Source organism: Bemisia tabaci, chromosome 4, assembly GCF_918797505.1.
Source record: "Bemisia tabaci chromosome 4, PGI_BMITA_v3".
Lineage (NCBI taxonomy): Eukaryota > Metazoa > Arthropoda > Insecta > Hemiptera > Aleyrodidae > Bemisia > Bemisia tabaci.
This window is the reverse complement of record NC_092796.1, coordinates 40,358,391-40,381,623: the sequence shown is the minus strand read 5'-3', so window position 1 is coordinate 40,381,623 and position 23,233 is coordinate 40,358,391. Positions and strand designations below refer to the sequence as shown.

General features: G+C 37.6%; 1 protein-coding gene across 5 annotated transcripts in view; it reads right to left on the bottom strand.

Moving 5' to 3' along the window:
- LOC109031484 (uncharacterized) overlaps window positions 1–23,172 on the bottom strand; it is a 48,619-nt gene extending 25,447 nt beyond the window's left edge. For 3 of the 5 annotated variants that reach the window (XM_019043006.2, XM_019043009.2, XM_019043011.2), the window contains exons 1-15: window positions 22,916–23,172; window positions 22,051–22,132; window positions 19,981–20,027; window positions 18,628–18,739; window positions 17,612–17,684; window positions 16,713–16,853; window positions 15,246–15,387; window positions 14,565–14,818; window positions 13,337–13,542; window positions 10,941–11,186; window positions 5,524–5,643; window positions 3,862–4,014; window positions 2,804–3,011; window positions 739–920; window positions 461–544 (exon numbers count right to left, since the gene is read on the bottom strand). In XM_019043006.2, the coding sequence (XP_018898551.2) occupies window positions 461–544; window positions 739–920; window positions 2,804–3,011; window positions 3,862–4,014; window positions 5,524–5,643; window positions 10,941–11,186; window positions 13,337–13,542; window positions 14,565–14,818; window positions 15,246–15,387; window positions 16,713–16,853; window positions 17,612–17,684; window positions 18,628–18,739; window positions 19,981–20,027; window positions 22,051–22,132; window positions 22,916–22,923 (2,058 nt within the window). In that variant the 5' untranslated portion in view covers window positions 22,924–23,172. The remainder of the gene's footprint in view (window positions 1–460; window positions 545–738; window positions 921–2,803; window positions 3,012–3,861; window positions 4,015–5,523; window positions 5,644–10,940; window positions 11,187–13,336; window positions 13,543–14,564; window positions 14,819–15,245; window positions 15,388–16,712; window positions 16,854–17,611; window positions 17,685–18,627; window positions 18,740–19,980; window positions 20,028–22,050; window positions 22,133–22,915) is intronic. The other 2 variants (XM_019043008.2, XM_019043010.2) reach the window with 1 other exon arrangement.
- Between the last annotated feature and the right edge of the window lie 61 nt (window positions 23,173–23,233).

The window sequence follows — 23,233 nt, the reverse complement described above, 5'->3', positions numbered from 1 at the left end:
CTTTTAAAAATGTTGTTGATATCATATTGATTTTTTTGAGTTTAAGTTTTCATCAGTCAATTAGTATTCTTCATAGCTGTTGTTAGTTTAAAACTTATAACTAAACTTTGTAACTAAATGCAAGCAAAACCTCAGTAGCCTCAGTGATTAAAACTTAATAACATTACAATCCTTGGTTGAATCAGTCTGTGCTAATGAGCTAAGATCACAGCAGTACATACAAATCTCTTTTTCTATTCAATATCAATCGATTTTGACGAGGTAATGGAGGAAGTAATGAGAGTTCTAATATCACTTTTGTTCAGTAACTCCATAAAGTTAAGTTTCGGTAATTTAGAGGCTCTGGCTGTTTCTCCTCATTGATTAGTCCTCGCTTTTTAATTTTAAGCAGCTTTTTTGCTGTGAAACAAGGTAGAATGTAAATCAAACAATGAAACCTACGAAATTTTCGAAAACTCACCTGCACAGATGGTTCTCGATCAACGGATGTCGTATCAGGTAAGTTTGACACAGTTTGAACTTCTAGAATGTTTCGCAAAGGAACCTAAAATAAAATCAGAAGAGAAATTGACTAAATTTTATCTGGCAGAACCTGCAATGCAAACCTCTTGAAATATTAAGAAAAAATGTCTAAAGTTCTACCAATGACTACAGATAAGAAGAAAGCTGAGTTTTAAGTGCTGTCAAACATATGACAACAAGAACCAACATTCAGAACTAATGAGATTCTACACTTACTTTTTTAGAAGATTGATCATATCTGGGTTGCTTTGGCGCAATAGGAAAACTCGGATTAGAGAGAGGTGCATTGAGACGTTTCTTCTGGCCGAACGGTGGGGAGCCCAGGGCAGACAGGTGCATGCTTTTGGGATTCTGAGGCGATGCTGGTAGTCGAGCACCGAGTCGATTCTTTATGTTTCCTGAAAAAATTTGTGCATAAGACATAGATGCACACAGCAAAAATTTCTTTCTTTTCAGATAACTTGGTGAGATATTTTTCCTGCCTTCAATTGACAAAGTTTTACTTGTAAACATGCAATTTTTCCACTAAGGTAAAAAACCCGTTCTGAGTTATCAAGTTTAAAAAGAAAAATGTTGGTGAGACTTTTCATTTGGGCATTATATGACTCAGAGGAACCTGTAAACCTAGTGCATCCATTGAAAAAATAAAATAATAAAAATCTTAATTGTGATTTTCCTTTTTGACGTGTATGCGAGGAAAATTCACCCAAAAAATGGATGATTTTATTTTTCCTGAAAGTAGCAACATGGATAATTTTACCTGAAATCATTTTTTTGTAGGGGTCCGCGAAGCAGCGATTTTCAAAGCGAAGCGGACAAAAAAAACCCTCAAATACGCTGGATGCAACCCGCGGAATTTCGTTGCGGTTACTCCTGCGAGTCGCGACTCAGCGTGCGGTGGTGGCAAACTTAATTGAACACTGGGAAATACGTGAAGAATACATTCATTAAATTTTCCCCCTCTTCCCTTAAATTTTAAGAATGAATTTTTATTGAGATGCCAGCAGATCTAAGATTTTTTTTTAAAACTTTGTCATCGGTTTTGCTTTAATGATCATGGAATGATAAAAAATAAAAACTGTTTTTACTTTTTATTTTCCTTTTAATTTTTTTTATCTAATTTAATGGAAAACGTAGCAAAATTGTGGTAAATATAATTTGAAAACCATCGATTTAAACTTTTCAAAAAATTTTATTATGATGGAATTGAGGTTAGGAGAAAAGGCGCTTATACACAGAGCGGCCGCAAGCGCATGCGCAAAGAACCGGTTTATGCGGAGAATTATCCATCCATCATCGGCATTCGGCATGGATTCCGAAAAAGCGCGAAAATATGAATTACCGCGAAATTTGCGCTTGTTTTTTCCGACCTCGCGCTTCGTTTTGTGAAGCAAAGCAAATGCGAAGCTTCGCCGACCCCTATTTTTTTACATGAATTTGAACTACTGAGCAGCTATGGACCTCTTACATGCCCTAGAGATTTGTGATTGTAATACTAATTCTGAGGTACAATGGACCACTAGACAAGGTACGAATTCCAGCATTCTGATACATGTTTCTTAGCTAAAATTTCACATAAAACACGATGCGCACAACGAAAATTACCGAATTCAACTCCTTACGAAGATATCTAATGATTCATGGGGCGTGAATTCAAACCACCTGCTCATGACAACTCAATGCTCTACGTGATTCACATCGTGGGCTAAACGTTATCATGACAGTCTCAGCGATATAAAAATCTGGCAACCTCAATCTTGACTCTTTGGCTTAGCTGTATCAAGTTGTTTATAGTTTGAACAATACATGGTGGGAAATGAACATTGCTCGATTGAGAAGTTTGCTGAAACCGTTGTAATGCACAATTTGACTCACGTAGAGCTTTGAGTTCCTTGTCAGCGGGCAGTTCAAATTCCTCGTGACCAATGTGAAATAAAAACGTTAGTATCTTCGTTTGGAGTTTGTTTCATTAGTTTTCGTTACACAAATCGTGCTCTACGTGAAATTTTGGTTAAGAAACATGTATCAGAATGCTTAAATTCGTACCTTGTCTAGTGGTCCATTTCGGAAGAAACACAATGGTTTTACTAAATTTCCTTGTAATCAATTCCCAACCTCAAGAGAAGCTTACAAAACAAATTTTGGTTGTCACTTTTCAAACTTTCACTGACCATAATCTGTAAACAGACACAGAATTTCATATTACTCTGCTCCCAAAATTTCCTGTTAAGAGTGACCCTTGAACTAAGTTTGGATCTATAATACAAATTAGAGGACTTACCCCTGGAAACCTCCTGGGGAGGAAGCTGCTCTGGCGGGCGGCTAAATAGGTTTGGAGGTTGATGAGGAGGTGGGCGGGTTTCAGGAGGATAACCAGAATTTCCTGGCTCCCCGAACTGGTTCTGGTCGTATCTCTGAGCATCTTGGTTGAACATATAGTTTTGGCTTGGCTCAGAGAAGTGGCGGGGTGGTAAAGAGCGAGGTGGGCCCTGAATTGAAAAAAAAAATGAAACGTCAGACAACCTATATAAAATTACATAAAAAATTAGAGACAACCAGTCTTAATGGTCATTAATTTATCCTCGAAAATTAGTGGCCTCTGCTTGAAAAAGTTTATCTGCATCTGGATAACAAATTCATCAATTTTAGGGGTGAGTTTTATGTTAAAAATGGTGGAATACTTTTATTGTGTGTACCCCCTCCCTTCTTTCACCTTCATCAAGGCAGTTTCAGAAACCAAGAATGGCTTCAACTCGAGATGAGAGGGCCTTTGTTACAAACCTTCCCTAGATACCTCCTCCTACCCTCGCTGCAGATCTTCTCACAAGGAAGGTTCACATTAAAAACAGTTTCCACCACTGTCCATGAAGGCTTGAGGGATTAAAAATCAAGAGTGTACTTCAATTGGAAAACGATTCAAAGAAAAATACTGAATGGCTATAGAAATCAAAAGTGACTAATCTCTCCACTGATATTTTAAACATTATCGACTTATGTCTCTACATTGAAAAATCAGAATTTTAGAGGAAAGACTAAAATTTTGAATTTGTTATAAATCTTTAGATTCCGGGCATTTTCGAGCACCTACAGACCTACACCTATGACGCCTCTTGCTTAGGCGTCTTTGCTTATGCTTTTGACCCCAACTGCTTGTATGTACTATTTTTAAGTATTTTTCATGAGAGAGAAAGATCAGTAAAAATAGTAGGTATATAAAAGTATTTCAAGTATCTGCATGAACTGTTTTCACATATGCAAAACTTACATTCAGATATCGCAAAATGAGGAAAAAGAAAAAAAAAGGAGAGAAAATGAGATTAATTTATTCTGATGGATTACCTGTTGCTGTTGGTAGTCGGCCCGAATGGGCGGATTTGATGGTGGCTGATGGAATGTGTCTAGGGGCGGAGGGCGAGAGAACTGATTCGAGTCTTCAAACAGCCTTGGAGGTGGTGCGTAATTGTTTTGAGGAATCTCATTGCTATACTGATCCTGGAAATTAACAAGAGATGAAATGAACATATCAATGTGCAATATAAATCATCATAAGTAGCGACCCTTTGGTTTTGAAAATCAGTCTAGCAAAGGTTTCAATGTATTAAGTAAAACATCTTCACTGTAAAGCTAGAATAAACTTTGTTTGTTGCAGTGTTAATGGGTGTTTTTGGTTTCTACACAGAAAATGTTAATTTGATTTAACTCATCTCACGCATAAAGCCTCGAGAAAAAACTGTATGACCAAAAAATATTGTATCAAAAATTCCTCTTCCCTTGCGCTGCACCATACGCTCCTCACCATGCCCAGCGAAAGGGTCCTTCATTGCACTTTTCCACTTATTCATCCTGCAGGAGTATTCTTACTCCGTCCTTGTCACTTAAACCTTAGATGTGCTTCCCTGATGATGCTCTCTTCCTTTCAGTCCTTGGGCACCATATCTATGGCCACCAACAATTTGACTCTGAGGTGCAAGCTCTGCTTATAAGCTGAAAGGTTCTCGAGTACTCAATATTTTCTTAGCATTTACCCTGAGTTTCAAAAAGTATCAAGCAGGAATGGACCACTACACAAGGTACGAATTTAAGCATTCTGATACATGTTTCTTAACCAAAATTTTACGCAGAACACGATTCGTGCAACGAAAATGTCTGAAACCAACTCCTAACGAAGATATTAACGTTTTTATTTCACATCGGTTACAAGGAATTTGAACTGCCCGCTCACAAGAAACTCAAAGCTCTACGTGAGTCAAATCGCCCACCAAGACGGTTTCAGCAATCTTCTCAATCAAGCAATGTTCATTTCTCACCACGTGTTGTTCAAACTATAAGCAATTTACTATAGCTGAGCCAAAGCGTCAAGATTGAGGTTGCCAGATTTTTACATCGTAGAGACGGTCATGATAAACGTTTAGCGCGCGATGTGAATCACGTAGAGCATTGAGTTTTCATGAGCGGGTGGTTTGAATTCACGCATCAAGAATTATTGAATATCTTCGTAAGGAGTTGATTGCGGTAATTTTCGTTGTGCGCATCGTGTTCTACGTGAAATTTTGGTTAAGAAGCATGTATCAGAATGCTGAAATTCATACCTTGTCTAGTGGTCAATTGTTGGTAGAACATTCTTAGAGGGCTTTAGCCCTCCTAAGTTCTCCAAAAGTTTCTCATAGGCACAAAGAATGTGGCTTCCTAGGCAATAATGGAAATCCACGAAGCAAAGCCTTCCACTCTTCAAATCTAATTTGTAAATTTCATTTTAGCCAGCAATGAAATATCTAGTGATGCCTAAAATATATAGTGACCAGTGATTAAGATAAACTAATTTTTCCTTTTCACAAGGAAAAAAAGAAGGACATCCTTGACTGTAATTAAGAAATAAGCGGTCTTTCAAATATTAACTTTTGATTCCTATTTGTTGAGGACCTTCCTCTCTCACTATCAGTCCACGGCTTTTGATATTGTAATTAGCTAAAGAAAAGGTAAAATGAATACATCAAGTCATACGTGAGGTGCAGAGTAATTCTGATGCATGGGAGGATTTTCAATGTAATCTTGCACAACTTCCATTTCAGGGGGACCCATCATAGGAGGGGGACCTTGTCGCGGAGGATCATATGGCGCTCCCTAAAAGGCACAGAAAACAGATTTGTAAGTCAGATCAGTTTATCAAGAGAGCTGCAAAACTCAAAAGTATTTCCTTTCGAAATGATGGCAAAGGTGAGATAATACTGAACGGTTCCTATCATTCTTTAAGTTATTGGAGTAAAAAGTGACTTCATTTGCCATTTTGATAAAGGACAAAAAACTACGATAATTTAATAGAATGTTTCTGCAATCCTTTGAATTTTTTCATTTTTTTAACTGATCACAAATAATCAAAGGCAATTTTTTAAATAGTCACGAAATAAGCCAAGGGTGCAAAAAAAGAGGAACTGCCCCATCTTGGAGCCCAGACTACTAGAAGAAAGAGAGAAATGATGAAGCATGCTATGCAAATTTTGGCAGTTGCATAATCGCGCACAATCATAATTTTGCGAGGGACTCTAGCCAGTACATACAATTAATATTCATTCATGCGTGAATTTTATGATCATGATAGTGATCTCTCATGAAAATTTACAAATGTCTCTTAAAAACTGATAAATTCTTGAACTTCCCCCCCAAAAAAATACCTCCTACTTTATTTTCTGATCCATAATATTCCAACACTGTGTTCAAAAATTAAGAAACTTGTTGGATCCCAGGGGAAACTTGAAAACTTTCTAAATCTATTTAAATAGATATTTTTCCCCACGAAAGCTGAAATATTTGTCGATTATCAGTCAGCCCACTTGATTCACTTTCTGCAATACTCTAGGGATGCTGGGAGTTCACAGACTTCCCAATTTAAAAAACTTACTTTCCGCTCTAACCTAACTCGAGGTTTCGATTTTGTGGAGAGCTTGTCATTTCTTATTCCGCAATAACCCCATGCCATTTTCGAGACCCTTTTTTACAGCCTTTCCATTTTAATAAAATTGTTTTTGCGGCCTACCAAGGGTAAGAACTGGAGGCTCTAAGCACATGAATCTGCATCAGAATTTCGCGTAGAATTCAATGGTACAAACGGGAATTCATGAAACCAACTAATAAGCGAGATATTTGCGTAAATAGACTGCGCATTTTTGTAAATCCCGCTCGCCTAATATACGAATGACGTCACATTTGTAGCCAATAGGATTGTCGCAGCGCTGCGCAGCGCCGACTGAGCATCGGCCATCGAAAACGTCCAACGCTCCCAACGCCGGGATCGTAAACAAACGAAAATTGATAACAGGAAGGACCCAAGCACCCAAGCAACTCGAAATCTTTTAATTTTCATTAATTACAGTCCATGTTCGACTTCAAGAAAGCATTTGACAACCATTTTCCTCGTATTTTATAACCTGGAGCCACAGCCTATCGGCTCATTGTAATGTGCACTCTGAGAATCAGTTCCACAAGTCCAAACCCTGACATTCTTTTCTTTGACCATTCTCTTTTCATTCTCGCCACAATTTAAGTGTTATGCAGTTTCTTTATCTAAAATATGTGGTCTTGAATTCATTCAGGAGTCAGAAGTTTACCTTTCTTTTAGTATTACAGCCCTTTGACCCCTCAAACTTCACCGATATGACCTCATGTAGTTCAAGGTTTCTCTGGCCCGAACCGAGTGATTACACATCTGAGGTGTGTCTCATGGTTCTTCAAATTAGCAGTTTAGAACTAAATTAGGGACTACAGTGACTCAATCCAGTTCTGCTTTCTTGTTCAATGTTTGTTATCAGTGTCTGTTCTTTTACGTGACCAATCTAGTGCATGCACTGTTACGCTATAAGTACAGGTATTATTGCTTTTTTCCTGCTGTCAGACCTTTTTCTTAAGCCTGCTGATTCACCACAGAATCTGCCCTAGTTGTGTAAATAATTTGGTGTGTAGTTATTGAGTTAATACCTCCTTGCGGTGATGCAAACTTTCTCAGATCCGTCATAAGTGGGTATTGCATTTAGACGATCACTCGGACCAGATGAAATCACTGCTCTAGCAGCTTCAAATTTATACTTTGATCTCTGATTCACTAATAAATAACACTTTATGGTGTCATTTATATTTAATCAGTTCAAAGCTAATTCGACAATGAATCATCAATGGTCCGATCGAAAAAGGAATTTTCTGGTGCGTGCTACGGCTGAATCGACATTACCTACAACTCAACTTTCGAAAGCATGAACCTTAAAAAAATTCATCAGGAACTGGTACTTGGTAAGTAATAATTATGTTAGCACTCTCCTATTTCTGAAGAGATGTGTGTCCTGTAAATTTCAGAATATACTCTCCTGCCATATATCTAAAGAGGAATACAACATCTCAAGTGGGTGAAGTTATAAAATTGTGGAAATTGGTCATTTAAAGGGCTTTTCTGCTCGAAGACATGACTGAACCAATCTGAAAGCTGTGAGTTACGAATGATGGAGGGTCCAAGGTGTCTTCCCTGCTTTAAAAGATAAGGAATTGTGCCTCAGGCCTTAAATGCTATTGGAAATTCCAAACATTGTGAATTCAAATGCACGCTACACTTCATCAATGAATATGGAAATTTGTCTCAGAGAAAATCTGATAAGACCATTCTGGTAGTTATTTATTCCTGGTTTCTTAATTTCAGAATTTTTGTATTCTAGTTATCATCAAATGCTAATCAACAGATATTGCACAAAACAGTTGCTAATTATTTGAGGATTCATTTCTTAATCAGTATGTTTTATGTGTTTCATGCAGCGACGAGCCTTACTGAATTTCATGAAATGAAGTGATCACACCTACTTACCTGCAACATAGTTAGATCATCCTCCAAGCGTTAAGAAAATATTTTTCCTCTCTTTTAAGAATTCAGGGCGAGTAAAACCTGCTCAACAAAAGTTTGTGTAAGATTGTTCCATTCAAAATCACCTAAGAATCATTTCAATGGTAAAGTTGCCAACGATTCCTATTGAAAGTCGTTTGGTTCACTGAATTTTTCAGGTACCGAAAGATGAAAGGATCTTGAAAAGTCATAGAATTACATCCCACCATGAAAACAAGTTGGGAAAAACAGTTCAGATTGACCAGGGATGACATTTGTAACATTTACTTCTCAAACCAATCTAATGGCCAAACATAGGTATCATTTGCAAAACGTGTAAATTACATATCCTGAATACGTTGCTCAAACTTTCTACATCCAGTTCAGATTTTCAAAGGGAAGCAAGTCAGCATATTGTTTGAATTAATTACTGAATTTTCTGCCCATGTAGAGGAAAAATATCACATTTCAGAGATTTTGTTGAATGATTTTTTAATTGAGAAATTAAGAGGAACAGGAAGTCTGAAACTTTGTGAATTTAGGTAAGTGGTTTCCCAGTTTAGCCTTGTCATTAACATCCTCTTTTTGCCATGAATGATTATCCACAAACGTAAGCATACTCACACTAACTGTCCAACAACAGATCCGTATGTACCCTGGTGATACCTTAGTAACTTCAGATATCTTACCTTTTGAACTACTTGAATGGTTGAAAAATATTTTCACTTCAAGACGGATGGTCATGTCCTGATTGAAGCTTTCGAAAATTGAATGTAGTGTCGATTCAGCCATAGCACGCACCAGAAAATTCCTTTTTCGATCGGACCATTGATGATTCATTGTCGAATTAGCTTTGAACTGATTAAATATAAATGACACCATAAAGTGTTATTTATTAGTGAATCAGAGATCAAAGTATAAATTTGAAGCTGCTAGAGCAGTGATTTCATCTGGTCCGAGTGATCGTCTAAATGCAATACCCACTTATGACGGATCTGAGAAAGTTTGCATCACCGCAAGGAGGTATTAACTCAATAACTACACACCAAATTATTTACACAACTAGGGCAGATTCTGTGGTGAATCAGCAGGCTTAAGAAAAAGGTCTGACAGCAGGAAAAAAGCAATAATACCTGTACTTATAGCGTAACAGTGCATGCACTAGATTGGTCACGTAAAAGAACAGACACTGATAACAAACATTGAACAAGAAAGCAGAACTGGATTGAGTCACTGTAGTCCCTAATTTAGTTCTAAACTGCTAATTTGAAGAACCATGAGACACACCTCAGATGTGTAATCACTCGGTTCGGGCCAGAGAAACCTTGAACTACATGAGGTCATATCGGTGAAGTTTGAGGGGTCAAAGGGCTGTAATACTAAAAGAAAGGTAAACTTCTGACTCCTGAATGAATTCAAGACCACATATTTTAGATAAAGAAACTGCATAACACTTAAATTGTGGCGAGAATGAAAAGAGAATGGTCAAAGAAAAGAATGTCAGGGTTTGGACTTGTGGAACTGATTCTCAGAGTGCACATTACAATGAGCCGATAGGCTGTGGCTCCAGGTTATAAAATACGAGGAAAATGGTTGTCAAATGCTTTCTTGAAGTCGAACATGGACTGTAATTAATGAAAATTAAAAGATTTCGAGTTGCTTGGGTGCTTGGGTCCTTCCTGTTATCAATTTTCGTTTGTTTACGATCCCGGCGTTGGGAGCGTTGGACGTTTTCGATGGCCGATGCTCAGTCGGCGCTGCGCAGCGCTGCGACAATCCTATTGGCTACAAATGTGACGTCATTCGTATATTAGGCGAGCGGGATTTACAAAAATGCGCAGTCTATTTACGCAAATATCTCGCTTATTAGTTGGTTTCATGAATTCCCGTTTGTACCATTGAATTCTACGCGAAATTCTGATGCAGATTCATGTGCTTAGAGCCTCCAGTTCTTACCCTGTCTAGAGGCATTAGTGCATGCTACCAAATGCAACCCATTGGTCGTGTGGTTGGAAATTTTCTGCACCCCTGCAATTTTTTCTACAACTAGAGTTTGCTGGGTAAGTTAATTTTTGAATCCCAGGTGAGTTAGGAAGAAGAAAATTTCCTGCATATCTCAATAAAGAAAAAGGAACTTTATTCTTCAACCATTCCTACGAGAGTTTAATAATATCTGACATGAATATTTTCAAGTCATTTAAATGGAAAAATATGGTACTTTACAGCCAAAAACTCCAACTCAAAACAAAACTTCGAGTGCTCAGTTGAGCAATCAAGAATTCGGAGCCTGGGAAGACAAACCTTGGTGGCTTTTTTCGTTAGAGTTTTCGGCCATGGAAGTCCAAATCTCTTTAGAAAAAGATTGGTCTTCACAAGACAATAAAATTGTGGGAACAATATTTTTTCTTATGATAAGTAAAATTATACTTTTTAGTGTGTAGGAGGGAAATAAAAGTTTCTAATTTTTCTTATCTTTTGATCCAAAATTGTGACCGTTCATAATAAGTCATTTCAAGTGAAGTAAACTCTTGAAGTTTGTCTTTCCTTTTTTTTCTTTTCTTACCTGCGAGGGGTCGTACCCTCCATCAACTCGCATTGATTGCGGTGGAGGCCGTGGCTCAGCATACTGTGGGTATTGTTGGTAGTTTTGTTGGTAGGGGGGCGTCTGCGGGGGACCATAGGAGGAATCCTGCGCTTGACTTGGTACTTCTTGGTACGGTGCATACTCTGCTCGGTATGGCTGAGGCTGATTGGGATAGTAAGACTGTGGCTCAGGGGTTACAACTGGCGATGGAGGGGGAAAGTCTCGCTAGAAATAATAAAAGAAAAGTTGAAACAAAGAAAAACATTCAATTTTCTTGGGAAAATAAGTTATCATTCAAAAAATTCAGCTTGTAGCTGTGGCAGATATACACACATATATTTTTTAAACATGCCAATAGGGCTCGCTTTTTGAAATCACTCGGATGTACCATAGTACAGCACACCAATCAACCAATGCTATTCAACAAGCTGTCCAAATATTTTTTTCCTCGGACCCGTTTTTTTGTCTTTGAACCATTATGCTGTCAAGTCCTGATGGTCTTTTACCAAAAAACCGAATGAACTGCTTATTGGAAACCCTTCAGAACATTTTCCTGTCAAAACCTTATTATTTCATTTGACAGAAACCTCATATAAGCTTTTCTATGCTTGGAGAACTCATCTTTAGAAGCTTCTTTCCCTCCAAAACTTTTTAGCCAATTAGCGTCTTGTGCTGTAAGTGCAATCTGTGATGAGCCTCGTGACTACCAAGGATACCATGTGCTAACCGTGGCCCCTGCAGAAATTTACTTACACCACTGCAGTTATCTCCTGATGTCGCTTTGGGTGTCCGGTTTCGAGCGAGGCAATGAAAGATGGCAAGGCGAGGGTTGCCTCGCCGCGGTTGAACCTTATCTTTCGCGCCCGATTAACCATTCATCGTGACGCCAGGATCCACCAAATTTTCACAAAAAATGTTTTCAATCTATTTAGCGAGTGTTTCCTTACTCTCCGTTAAAATACAAATAAAAAGAGACCTCATTTGTAAAAATCGGCTGAATAGGAGAGAAGTTACAGTTCGAAATCCAAAGAGATTAACTCAACGCGATTTCAATGCACAGCAGTTCGCCCAAATCGCTGTCGTGCGTAATTTCCGCATATCAGCTTAAAATCAAGATAATTGGACAGAATCTTTAAAATTAATTGACATTCAACGTTCATGAATCAATATTTTATCCCAAATTTAGCAAAAAGTACTGATTAGTACAAATAGCAAAGACGTGAAAATAGTAGGTATGTGTCGAACATTTCAGTTATCTGGCATGCTTTTCCAACATATTCATGTTGGATTTTTCTTCTTGTTTTGTATTAGATTACATATCAATTAGCAATGTTGGAAAAACTTGAGCATTGTGAGCCCTGCTCTCCAAGTTCTTTCCAAAATTCCTATAAAACTTTCATAATGACACTGATGAGGTTATTAGAAAGGAAACATACTGACATATGTATGATACGTACTTGCATATGTCTCATGCATGACGGATCCCCCTAAATATTAACCCCAATATTTTGCTATTATTTTATTTACAAGCTGAGCATTGATTGTAGTAATAGACTTAACAGTGACACTAGTGCTCCACAACAGTGGATAGCATAAGCTCTGATCCTACAGACATTTAAGATGTGCTTGGATTTGGGGACAAAAAAATAGACCCTTCCCAGGGTAGAATAAAGTTTCAAATAAAGGGTTCCTCTCTTTTAACCTTTTAAATGAGACAGATGATCCGCCTTAGATTATTTTCCATTTCTGTGATAAAATATATGCCAAATGCTCATTCAAGGAAATTAATTTCTATTTTATTCGCCTCTTTGTCAGTAGTTTCTTCTAGAAAACTAATTTGTTTTTAGTAGGTGATATCAATTGACCAGGGTATCTAGAGGAGTTAGAAAATTAAAATATGGCAAGTTCTTACGGTTTTTGTACATCCACATTAAATATGACATACAGCAAAAGAGTAGAACTTTATTCTCTCTTTTCTATCCATTTTTCTTGTTAATATACGTCTGGAAAATTATTAAGAAGTGCTTCATAGTTCATCCTGCTTTCTTGCCAGTGTAAAAATTGAGTTCAAGTGAGTCAATATGAAATCATGGCTCTTTCATGTGACTTTCCTACCATTTAAAAGCTACTTTTGGATTATAGTAAAATTGTACTCTCAATTAATTACCTGGCTTGTAGACTTACTGTTAACTGATGGTAGTGAAATATTTCTCCTGAATTTTACTTGAAGATTTGCATTTTTCATTTTTTACCTTTACCATACTTTGCACTTAGGTTTTTCCATTAAAACTGAACTGAAAGGATAAAATGAGGAAAAATAATAAATTAGAATTACATGCACAGCTGGAGCTAATAAATGTTTCCTTTTTCCTTACCCTTTGATTGTATTCTGGTGTTGGTCCAGGAGGCCGAAATCGTTGCTGGGGTGGGGGCTGAGACAAAGGCAAAGTTTGAAACGGTGGAGAACTATACTGTGGCTGAGGTGGTTGTTGATGCTGCCATTGTGGCTCAGGTGCTTGTTGCGGTGGCATTTGCTGAAACTGTTGTGGTGGAGGGTGCGTATTTTGATTGCCCCATTGACCTGCAAAGATTGAGGGGGGGGGGGGACAATGATATGACAATAAAATAAAGTGAGTTTTTTAAAGGTGAGAATGGGTCTGTTGCATGCAAGAGAAGCAGCCGAAAGCATAAACTGTCTACAGGTAAAATTGCACAAAAATGACATTGAGGACATTGAAAGAGTCTGAAACCCACTCCTTGGCATGCAATCTGCGTACTTTATAACACCCTTTTTTAAATTTGCCGTGTCCGCTGACAGTCTTTTTTAGTGGCCGACCGTCAGATTTGTCCAGAGAGAGAGAATCAAGAAAACCTAACCTACCAACCTAACCACAGACAAACTTGCGAACTGTTAAAACTTTCCTTATGTAAGATTTCAATCGGTTTTAAGCTTTCATTTTTGAAGGAAGAAGGAAGAGGGAAACGAATGCTTGAAAACAATTGAAATCATACAATCGAAAATGTTTGCAAAATTGCTTGTTCATTCAGTTTAGGTTTTCTGAACCCTCTGTCTGGGCAAACCTGATGATCAGCGACTGGAAAAAACTGCTTTTGGAAATTTGAAAAAGCATATTACAAATCATGCAGGTTGCAAGGTAAAAAGTGGCTCATTGTTATTTTCGTACGATTTTACCCTTGGAAAGTCTATTCACTTGCCTAAATCTTTTGCGTGATGATTTATTCATTTTTCATAAAATTTAAGAACTTAAACTTCCTTTCACTTTTTTGTCACTTCTAGATTTTGGATCCCTGAATGCTCTGGAATGTTTGATTAGGAAAGGAACCAAGCATCTCCTGCAAGAGTAATATGTCAAGAAATGAGATGTGTAATTTTCCCTTCTGATTTAAAAAATTGTCCATGCTATTTCAGAAATGCGCAAAAGTCACAATTCTAACAGCTTTGCAATGACCGTTTATTGGGGTAGCTCCTCACCTTTCAGTTCCATGTGTAACGGTTTGTGTACGGTTGCTACTCATGATAGCTCTCAAAATTTAAGGATGAAGTTAAAGCACAAATTAAACCGTGCAAAAGCTATCATTTACCTTTATTCTGCTGGTTCTGATTGAAATGTGGGTTGATAAGAATCTTGCGAGGTATGAAACCAGAGGTCCTTTGCTGAGGGGGTGGCCCTGGGCGTGGGGGTGGGGGCCCTTGTCGCATAGGTGGGGGACCTTGTCGCATAGGTGGGGGACCTTGTCGCATAGGTGGAGGACCCTGCCGCATAGGCCCTGGACCTCGGAATGGAGGGCCAGGAGGCCGGAATGGAGGAGGACCCATTTGATTCGGCCCCATAAACCTGGAAAAATAATTGCTCATTATTCGCTCTTAAGTTAATCTAAATGATGATAATTAGTGTATCTCAGCAATTATTTGTGAACTAACAATAGTTCTAAAATTGTAGAGAGAAGCTTAGTTCATCGTTGGGGTTGAACTAACTCAAAATTGATCATTGGGGAAATTATACCCTTAAAACAATTTTTCTGGAGCATGTCCCCACTATTACTTCATACAAAATAAGCCAATGATAAAACTTCATGAAACATGAAAACAAGTTTGGATCATTTGTACGATTGTAAAGCTAGAGCTGGAGAACTAAAGTTCCCTCCCTTCATCACCCAAAAATTTGACAAAATTTAGCTTCACGAAGGGGGAAATTTTCCTTATTCCACTATCATAAGTTTTTTTTTCTGTTTGTTTACTGGTATCAAAAGTTTTTCAATTACCTTTGATGAGGCATTCTCATTGGTGGTCTTATACGAGCATTACCTGGCCTCATTTGGCCTCCAAGCCGTTTCTTTATGTTGTTTTCTCTACGGTTGCGAAGCTCTTTGGTAAAAATCTGTAAATTTGGCTTCACTGCTAAACCTGCAAGTAAGACAGTAAAAGGTGAGACACAAAGAGAAAGACAATCCAAAGGAAAATACAGTTAATAAAAGAGCAAACAGCTCAGTTGTTCTAAAAATTAGCGATATAGGGCTCTTTCTGTTTAATGCTTCGTCCTCTGATTCAAAAGCTGTAGCTTTCTTGGAAAACTTAGGATTTGCAAAACCTATTTTTAGGGATAAATTATAGTGATTAAATACCAACTTTTGAATCACCCATCTGCTGATTTTACTAATCAGCTACGTTTGGTTGTGTCCCATTGACAAGGACAAAATTACAATTTGCATCCTGCAAAAAAAAACTAGAGTTGATAATATTGGAAGTAGAGTTGGGCCGAAATGGATTTTTCGCATCACCAGATCCAGATATTGATTTTTTGTATTCAGCCTGAGCCGGACACCTGATAATTCGCCAAGGTATCCGGCCAGAACCGGATAATACCGGATCCGGATGGTGCTTTAGGCGTGAGAAAAATCTACCGATTTTGCGGAGAAAAATCTCCTGATTTTGCGCGAGAAAAATCTCCCCGTTTTGCGCTTGACACAAGAGGCACACTGTGTATTACACCATCAAGGCCGTCATCCATGATGTATGTGTCTTCGCTTCGGCAACCTCCATATTTTTCAATGATACACTATGAGTCAGCCCGCTAAAACAATTACAAAAAAAAAAGACCTGACAGATAAGTAGCATGACTTTCATTGGCTTTATTGTGTGACAGGCCAAATGAATCTGATGTGCAGAGAGAGAGAGATATTATTAGAAGTGAGTCTAAACAAGACAAAAGTGGAAACCAGCGCATTGATGCTGCAATTACAAGCTGCGTACTGCGACATTACAATAATTGCGGAGTTACACTCGGACTAAAAACATTACCAAAACAGGGAACTTGTGCACATGTTGGTGGCCCTATTTTTATTTTATCTTTCACCTGCATCTTCGTCTTTGAAAGAGAAACACGCGGACTTTCGGAAGTAAGGGTCTTGTTGCAATCGTGTAAATGTGCAGGAAATGTCCTTAATTCCGATGATAACAAGTTTCGAAAATTTGAACAATTACAATGAGTTCTCAAAGTGGGCCGAAAAATGCCAAAATATCACCAAAAATTTCTCGAAATTTTCATGGCCACAGAAGCACTATCCGGCGGGTCCAAAAACCGAATATCACAATTATACGGCCGGATTCGGATACCCGCAAAAATTGTATCCGGCCGGATAATTGCCGGATACTCGGAATTTGGCCGGATAATTGCCGGACCCGGCCAACTCTAATTGGAAGAGAGAAAACAGAATTTTCTCAGAACTAACCTGTAGGATTGTTGTTTAAGATAACAATCTTTTTTGCACTTTTGAACCCACCTCCATCACCTTTAGATGCAACAGAAAGCTCCGAAGTAGAGGATGGCATATTCTCTGAAACATTATCATTCGCCGCACTGCTTGATATAGCTGGAAAAAAAAAGTACCTGGTTAAACACTGTTCATGAATTATTGCAGGTAATAGAGGTTGGGAGGATTCATGCATGATAGGTTTTGATGGGTGAGTCCTCTCAAAATTATATGGGTTGTCCAAACAATACTGCACTCTTTCCGCTTTTGAATGGTTAGGGCTATTTACATGTGGTTTGCACATTGCTCTAGATTGAATCTTCAGCTTTGAAACGAGACCTTTTACAGGTTTCTTTCTAGTATATTTTCAAATTTGCGGCATTTTAAAGACGACATATCAAGAAGGACCCTCATGTTTCACCAGTACGTTTTTTAACTAAAAAGCTTAAAGCGGGGCACATAAAAAATCGACATTTTTACCAGAAAAAAGATACAATAGAATGAAGTTGACAACTGATGTCTCTGAAGATAACTTTTGCTTAATCTTTACATTGACATTCATTGTAAAAGTGTGAGAGATGCTCCTGTGACTGCAAACTCTGATCCGATAGATTGAGCTTGCAAGTTAACACATGAAATTCTGTCTTCTGCTTCCATATTAACTTTTCTCGAACGTCACTCAACTGCCTCTTACATTTTCTGTGTTGCCAACTCTAACCCCTTGCATTACAATTTCAGTAAAAATTTGATTCTGTGCGTTCCCCTTTTCAAGGTTATTGATTAAAAAACGTGAGGGTTCCTCTTTCCCTTCCTAATTGCCTGCGACATACAGATTCACAAGCAGAGCACTTACAAGTGAAACTAACAGCAATACTTACAAATGGGGTTGTTTTGGGTGGTCGGTTTTGGAAAATTTGTAATTGTGATGGTTGAATCCTTTTGCTCAACTATCTGAAACCAGGCATCAATCACAACTACTGTAGAATGCAAAAATACAAGTGAAAGATACAATGATTAAGTTCTAAAAAAGTATTTTCATTGGTAGAATGAGCTCATGTAAAGTCAGATTGTTCTGAGAATTTTTAATTGATATTATCGTTACACGTCATTATGGCTTCATTTGAGCTAAAGTTCAAAACAATCTTCCTTGTGATAGTTCTGAGAATGCCTAACAACTTTGTAAAATTTCAAAAAACAAAAAAATAGTATAGTCTCAGTCAGACAGGATTACCGTGATACCTCTTGCTCTTGCCTGCCAGAGGGCAACATTTCAAATTATGGTACACATTTTTGCGTTTTCAAACCTAAGAAAGAAACGATGGGTCTCTAGACAAGGTGAAAATTAAAGTACCAACAAATCTCCTCCTCAAAGTTTTACAATAAAAAACAAACCATGCAACAGGTAGTCTCAAAATGAACTTCTTAGATAAGATATTACAATTAACATTGGTTAAATGGAAACTATAAAAATTATATTTATTTGTCTGATTTAAATTCCATTTGCTCTGTGTTAAAAATACTTGTTGCCATCTCTTTCTGGAGTTGATTTCTGAACTTTCCGTTATTAGTCTTGATTTCTATCTGAGATTTGGAAGAGAAAACATACGGCATTTTTTCTCATTCAGACCTTGTCTAATGGCTCATCACTGAAAAACTGCGATGGACAACATACAGCTACAGTTTGTTCTTAAAGCAGATAAACATTCTAAAACTAAAACCCAGCTTTCGCAGACTGTGCTAATTGTGCCTTTAGGAGTGGATCTAGACATATTTCTGATTTTTATGCAATTTTACCTACGAAATGTCTACTCAGATGGCTGTTGCACTTGTGTGCAACAGACTAATTACATTTGGACATAATATTTCAGGATTATTTTCTTTGAATAATTCTTACTCTTTGAGGCGCCTTCTCGACAGCTGCTGAGTAATCGGATTCTATTAAGGCCAAATCTTCTGGCACTCCGATGTCCAGAATGTCCTCCTCCTCATCATCATCAAAATTATACCTGGAAAAGGAAAAATGATTCTTTAATTTTTCTTCATAATTAAAGGTTTTCCAATTCTTCAGTTATTATTTTAAATAAAAATTGAAATGCATGGCTTGAATTATTCAGACAGTGAATACTCTGTGTGATACATTGACTGGATGAAACAGTGGCTAGTTTGTAATGCAAACTAGACCCCATAAACTATCAGCTCAATGAGACCAATAGATAGGCAACCCAGATTAAATGTAGCACCAGAAAATCACTGGAATCAGCAACAGCTACTTTAAAGGAAGGGTGTGGGGCATACATACAAGCTATAAGCTACTTTTGGTGCTACACTTGTACTAGTCCACAGGGCTTCAGGTCAAATATTCTACTCCCTCGGCTATCTTAAACCTCCCCCAAAATTCAAGCAGTTTGGACAGTATAGAGTATGTTTTACATATTACAGATTAAACAAAAGAAGAAGAAAGAATCCCTGACTTGCTTTTCCAAAAATGGTGCTATTGAACTTCAAACTTGACACATTAGTGCCTCATACTGGAGTGCTTGACACTTTTAATGGTACAACTGGACAAATGTATCAATTGTACGGTGGTTGCATGTCAATTTTTCTAATTTTGCAGATCATATGTGAAAAACAGTATTACATGCAAATTAATGGCTGAAAAGTGTGTAACTCCATCATACTGTCTAAAACTTATCAATTGGTTTAATGCGTTAAATTTTATACCATACCATTTTAAAGTATTATGTGAATTACACTTACTATCATTTTGTTACCTTTTTTTGTAACTATCAACTTGGAGACAAGTTTACTCGAAAGTGCAAAAAACTGCATCCTGAAATAGAGCTGGGGAAAGAAAAAAATGGACAATTGTCACATCAGAAATTAGCACGATTCAACATAATTTCATGTGGTAACCAATGGGCCAACAGATGATTGATGCATTCAGATTGACGTGTCGTCTTTATCCATTCTTTTTTTCCCTAGTTCTAATTCCTCCCATGTTTAACTGTCCCATTGTGTTTTGATTTTTCAAAAGAAAACTAACAAAAATATATCCTTGAGATATTTTGGGAATATGTTTGGAAATTGAAATAATCAAGAAAAACCGTTGGCTAGTGTTCTCTTAAAATATAAAACCTGAGCAGAGTTTGCAATGTCACATTCGGAGGTATACATCTTGGACTTTAGCCATCCATATGCTGCTAGTAAAGAAAAAAAGAAAAGAAAAAATAGGTATCCAACACTTTACCTGTGTACTTTTTCCCCATCCTGATCAAGAAAAATTGAGTGCCGGTTCTGAAAAAAATAGAAAGCCCTCTTTTTATACTAGGTTCAGCAAAAATTAATAGTCAGTCCAACTTGCGTCAGTCATTTTTTCTTAGGAAAAAATGTCTACCGTTTTTTCAGAGCAAAAGTTTAACTGTTTGAGAAGTTAATTTCTACTAATGTATCCATGCAAGGACAAAATGCCTTGCAAAAGATACCAGGAGATCCAGATCACACATAATATTTTCAGCAATGTATCAGAAAAAAGCACAGGAGCCTGCTTTGGCATCTTTTGGACCCCTGGTTTTTTCTGCAAGAAAGGGTGGAATGGAAGAAAAAAAGGACTTGAGGTTATCAGGTTAAGTTTGAGCTTAGGAGCCATCCATAAATTGCACAAGGCACTTTTCCCCATTTATAGACCTCCCCCCCTCCTAAGGAACCGTAAGGTATCCCTTTCCCCCTGCGCTAAAAATTATGCAAGGCTTGACTGACACCCCCCCCCCCTTTCTTTTCAATTATCGCAAACCTAAACATTACGTTTGCATTTAGAAAAACAATGAAACTTTTAGTCAAAAATTTTTATTAGTGATCAACTGGACGAAAAATGAATTTTAAAGTTGACATTAGGATGAAGTCACTACTCATCATTGCACAAAGTGGAGAAAAGGGAATCAAGAGAAATGATAGGAGCATGATCTGAACGGTCAGCAGTCAGTGATGTGCTAATTTCCTCCATTTCATCTTGAATTTTACTATCAACCTGACGAAAAATGAATTTTTGCAATTTCTTAAGGCTCAGCCGTATCCCCCTCACCCTCATAAGGCACCGTAAGACTGTTAGAGACCTCCCCTTCTCCCTTTGAGCTCGTACTTTAATGTAATTAGTAATTTATGGACCCTTAGTAAGAAATCGAATTTGTATTGTTTGTCACATACAGTATACACACGTAAACTGCCATGCTATGCAAGAACGCTGTATGAGTCATCAGGCGTTGCCAAATTTCCTTCAATAATATATGAATTTTGTATGACATTAGTGAAAATTTTCCCTCCAATTTTTCAGAGAATTTTATTCGTTAGTAGGTCTAGATTATCTGGAAATTCAGGAGAAAATATTCATAACTGTCCTCGAAAATAAATATTTAATTAGACGAAATTTGGCGACTCAAATGTACAGCGTTTCTCCATAGAGGACAATAGAGACACAGATGTACTGGAGCTGATGATGTTAATCCATGAACGGGCCATTCCGAGCCCCTTGTTCGCTGGAAAGTGGGAACCATCTGGGAACCGTTTGGTATTCTTTAACACAGTGTATTATGGGAGAATTGCGGGCTGCGAGTGATTTTTGGGATTTATTCATCAAAATCAATCATAGTTTCAGGGAATTTTGGCAAAGTGTGTTCACCAAAGTCATAGCAAATTCAAAAAAGTACAACACTCCCTGTTTTTACGAAATGAATTTTATACCTGTATTTTCTGAGCGAAGACCGGAGCTGGGACCCTGCGCATACGGCATCGCCACACACTAGTCTCAGGAGTACTGGACAAAACAGCCTCAATAAGTGACTTCATCGGCGCTCCAGAACATTGCGACTCTATTGTACTTTGTAGCTCTTCCTTAGCTTGGCAGTGTAGAAGACGATTTAAAATTTTTTTTTACATTGTGAGTTTTCTCAGCAGTAAAGCAAATGACTGGAAAATGTTCAAGTTTAATTCAAACCTCTACACTTCAAGGACTCTCACCTCTGACTCTGTTGCATTCTTGCTTCTAAAACCCAATTCACACCATCAAAATTTTCATTCAACTCTTGAATGAAAAATTGGCTGGTATGATACTGACCCAAGAAAATGTCAACTTGATGAAAAATTGAAGGTGCCAATTGGATGGAAAATGGAACGGAGAATAATGGAATCGAAATTTTTTTACGTTCCACTTTCCATCCAACTTTTCTTTCAAATATATTGGATGCAAAAGTTTAATAGTGTGAATTGGGCATTAAGTACTAGAACTGAGATCAATGGGAGGGGAATATTGGTAGAATTCCATTACCTCAAATTCTTTTTCAAGTAGTGCATCCTCCTCATCAGCATCCAAATCCAGCTGTCCGACGTAATCATCTTGAAGCAAGTCACTGAAAATAGTCAATTTGTCAAACTCAGAATGTATTTCTTCTAAAACTGATTCAAGTAAGGAAACATTCTATCAATCACAGGTTCAGTGTATTTCTGGCAGAGGCGGATCTAGCAATTTGGCAACATCGGATTTCTTCCATTTAAACATATGTGATATAATCGATTCTCGTCGGAGCACCTGGCCCTTACAAGAATCGATACATTTCCATAGGTTTGAATGGGGAAGAAACAATGTTACCGATTTGCTGGATCCGCCAATGATTTCTAGCATCAACTGAAAGGTATCAAACTAATCCAGAAATACTTACTTACACATCAAATCTAGTACTGCAATTTATCGAATTAGGATAAAGTGCCTCTTTTCAGATGGAAGCAAGGACATCATTGATAAATTATGTGTGCTGTAAGAGGAAGGTACAAATGGTACCTCTTTGAAATGAAGTTGATACCGCATTGCATTAGCGCTGTGCATCTGGTTTCATATTCTACTTAGGTAGGTATTAGTGTTGAAATTGGAATGTATGATATTAAAGTTCAATTAGGTAGGTATGGCCTTGATATTCAGTTTAATATGTTTTGGATATGATGGTGAAAAGATGTTCATTGTATGCTACTGACTTTTTTCCCCTGGAACAAGAGTCCCGCTTGGACTACTTAAGCCTTGCAGAGGGCACATGCTCATACAAGTGGGAATACAAAAATTGATAGGGTTGAACCATTAGTACTTTTTTAATCAATAAGGAATACCAAGCTTTTATCCAAAAAAAAGTCAGAACACTTACTCTGCCATTATGAAAATCCTGAGATACTTAAATCTCGAGTTCCGTGGTTGAGGAGACGATTGGTCAGATCGCTACATGAATAAACATGATTAAAAAAACAGAAAAAAGATTAAAACGAACTGATAATGATAATAGAAATAATAAGTTTCTCTACTGTGAAAGATATTCTGCATGTAAATGAAAAAGTAAGTTGAGTTGAGGTGCTTGGTCTCAACTTTCAAATGGTGTAAAATGTGGCCGAATTCACGAGAGAGATGCGGATTGTTTACAGAGATAAAGGAGGAGGTGAATGGCTGCCGTTTGTACGTTACAGTTACG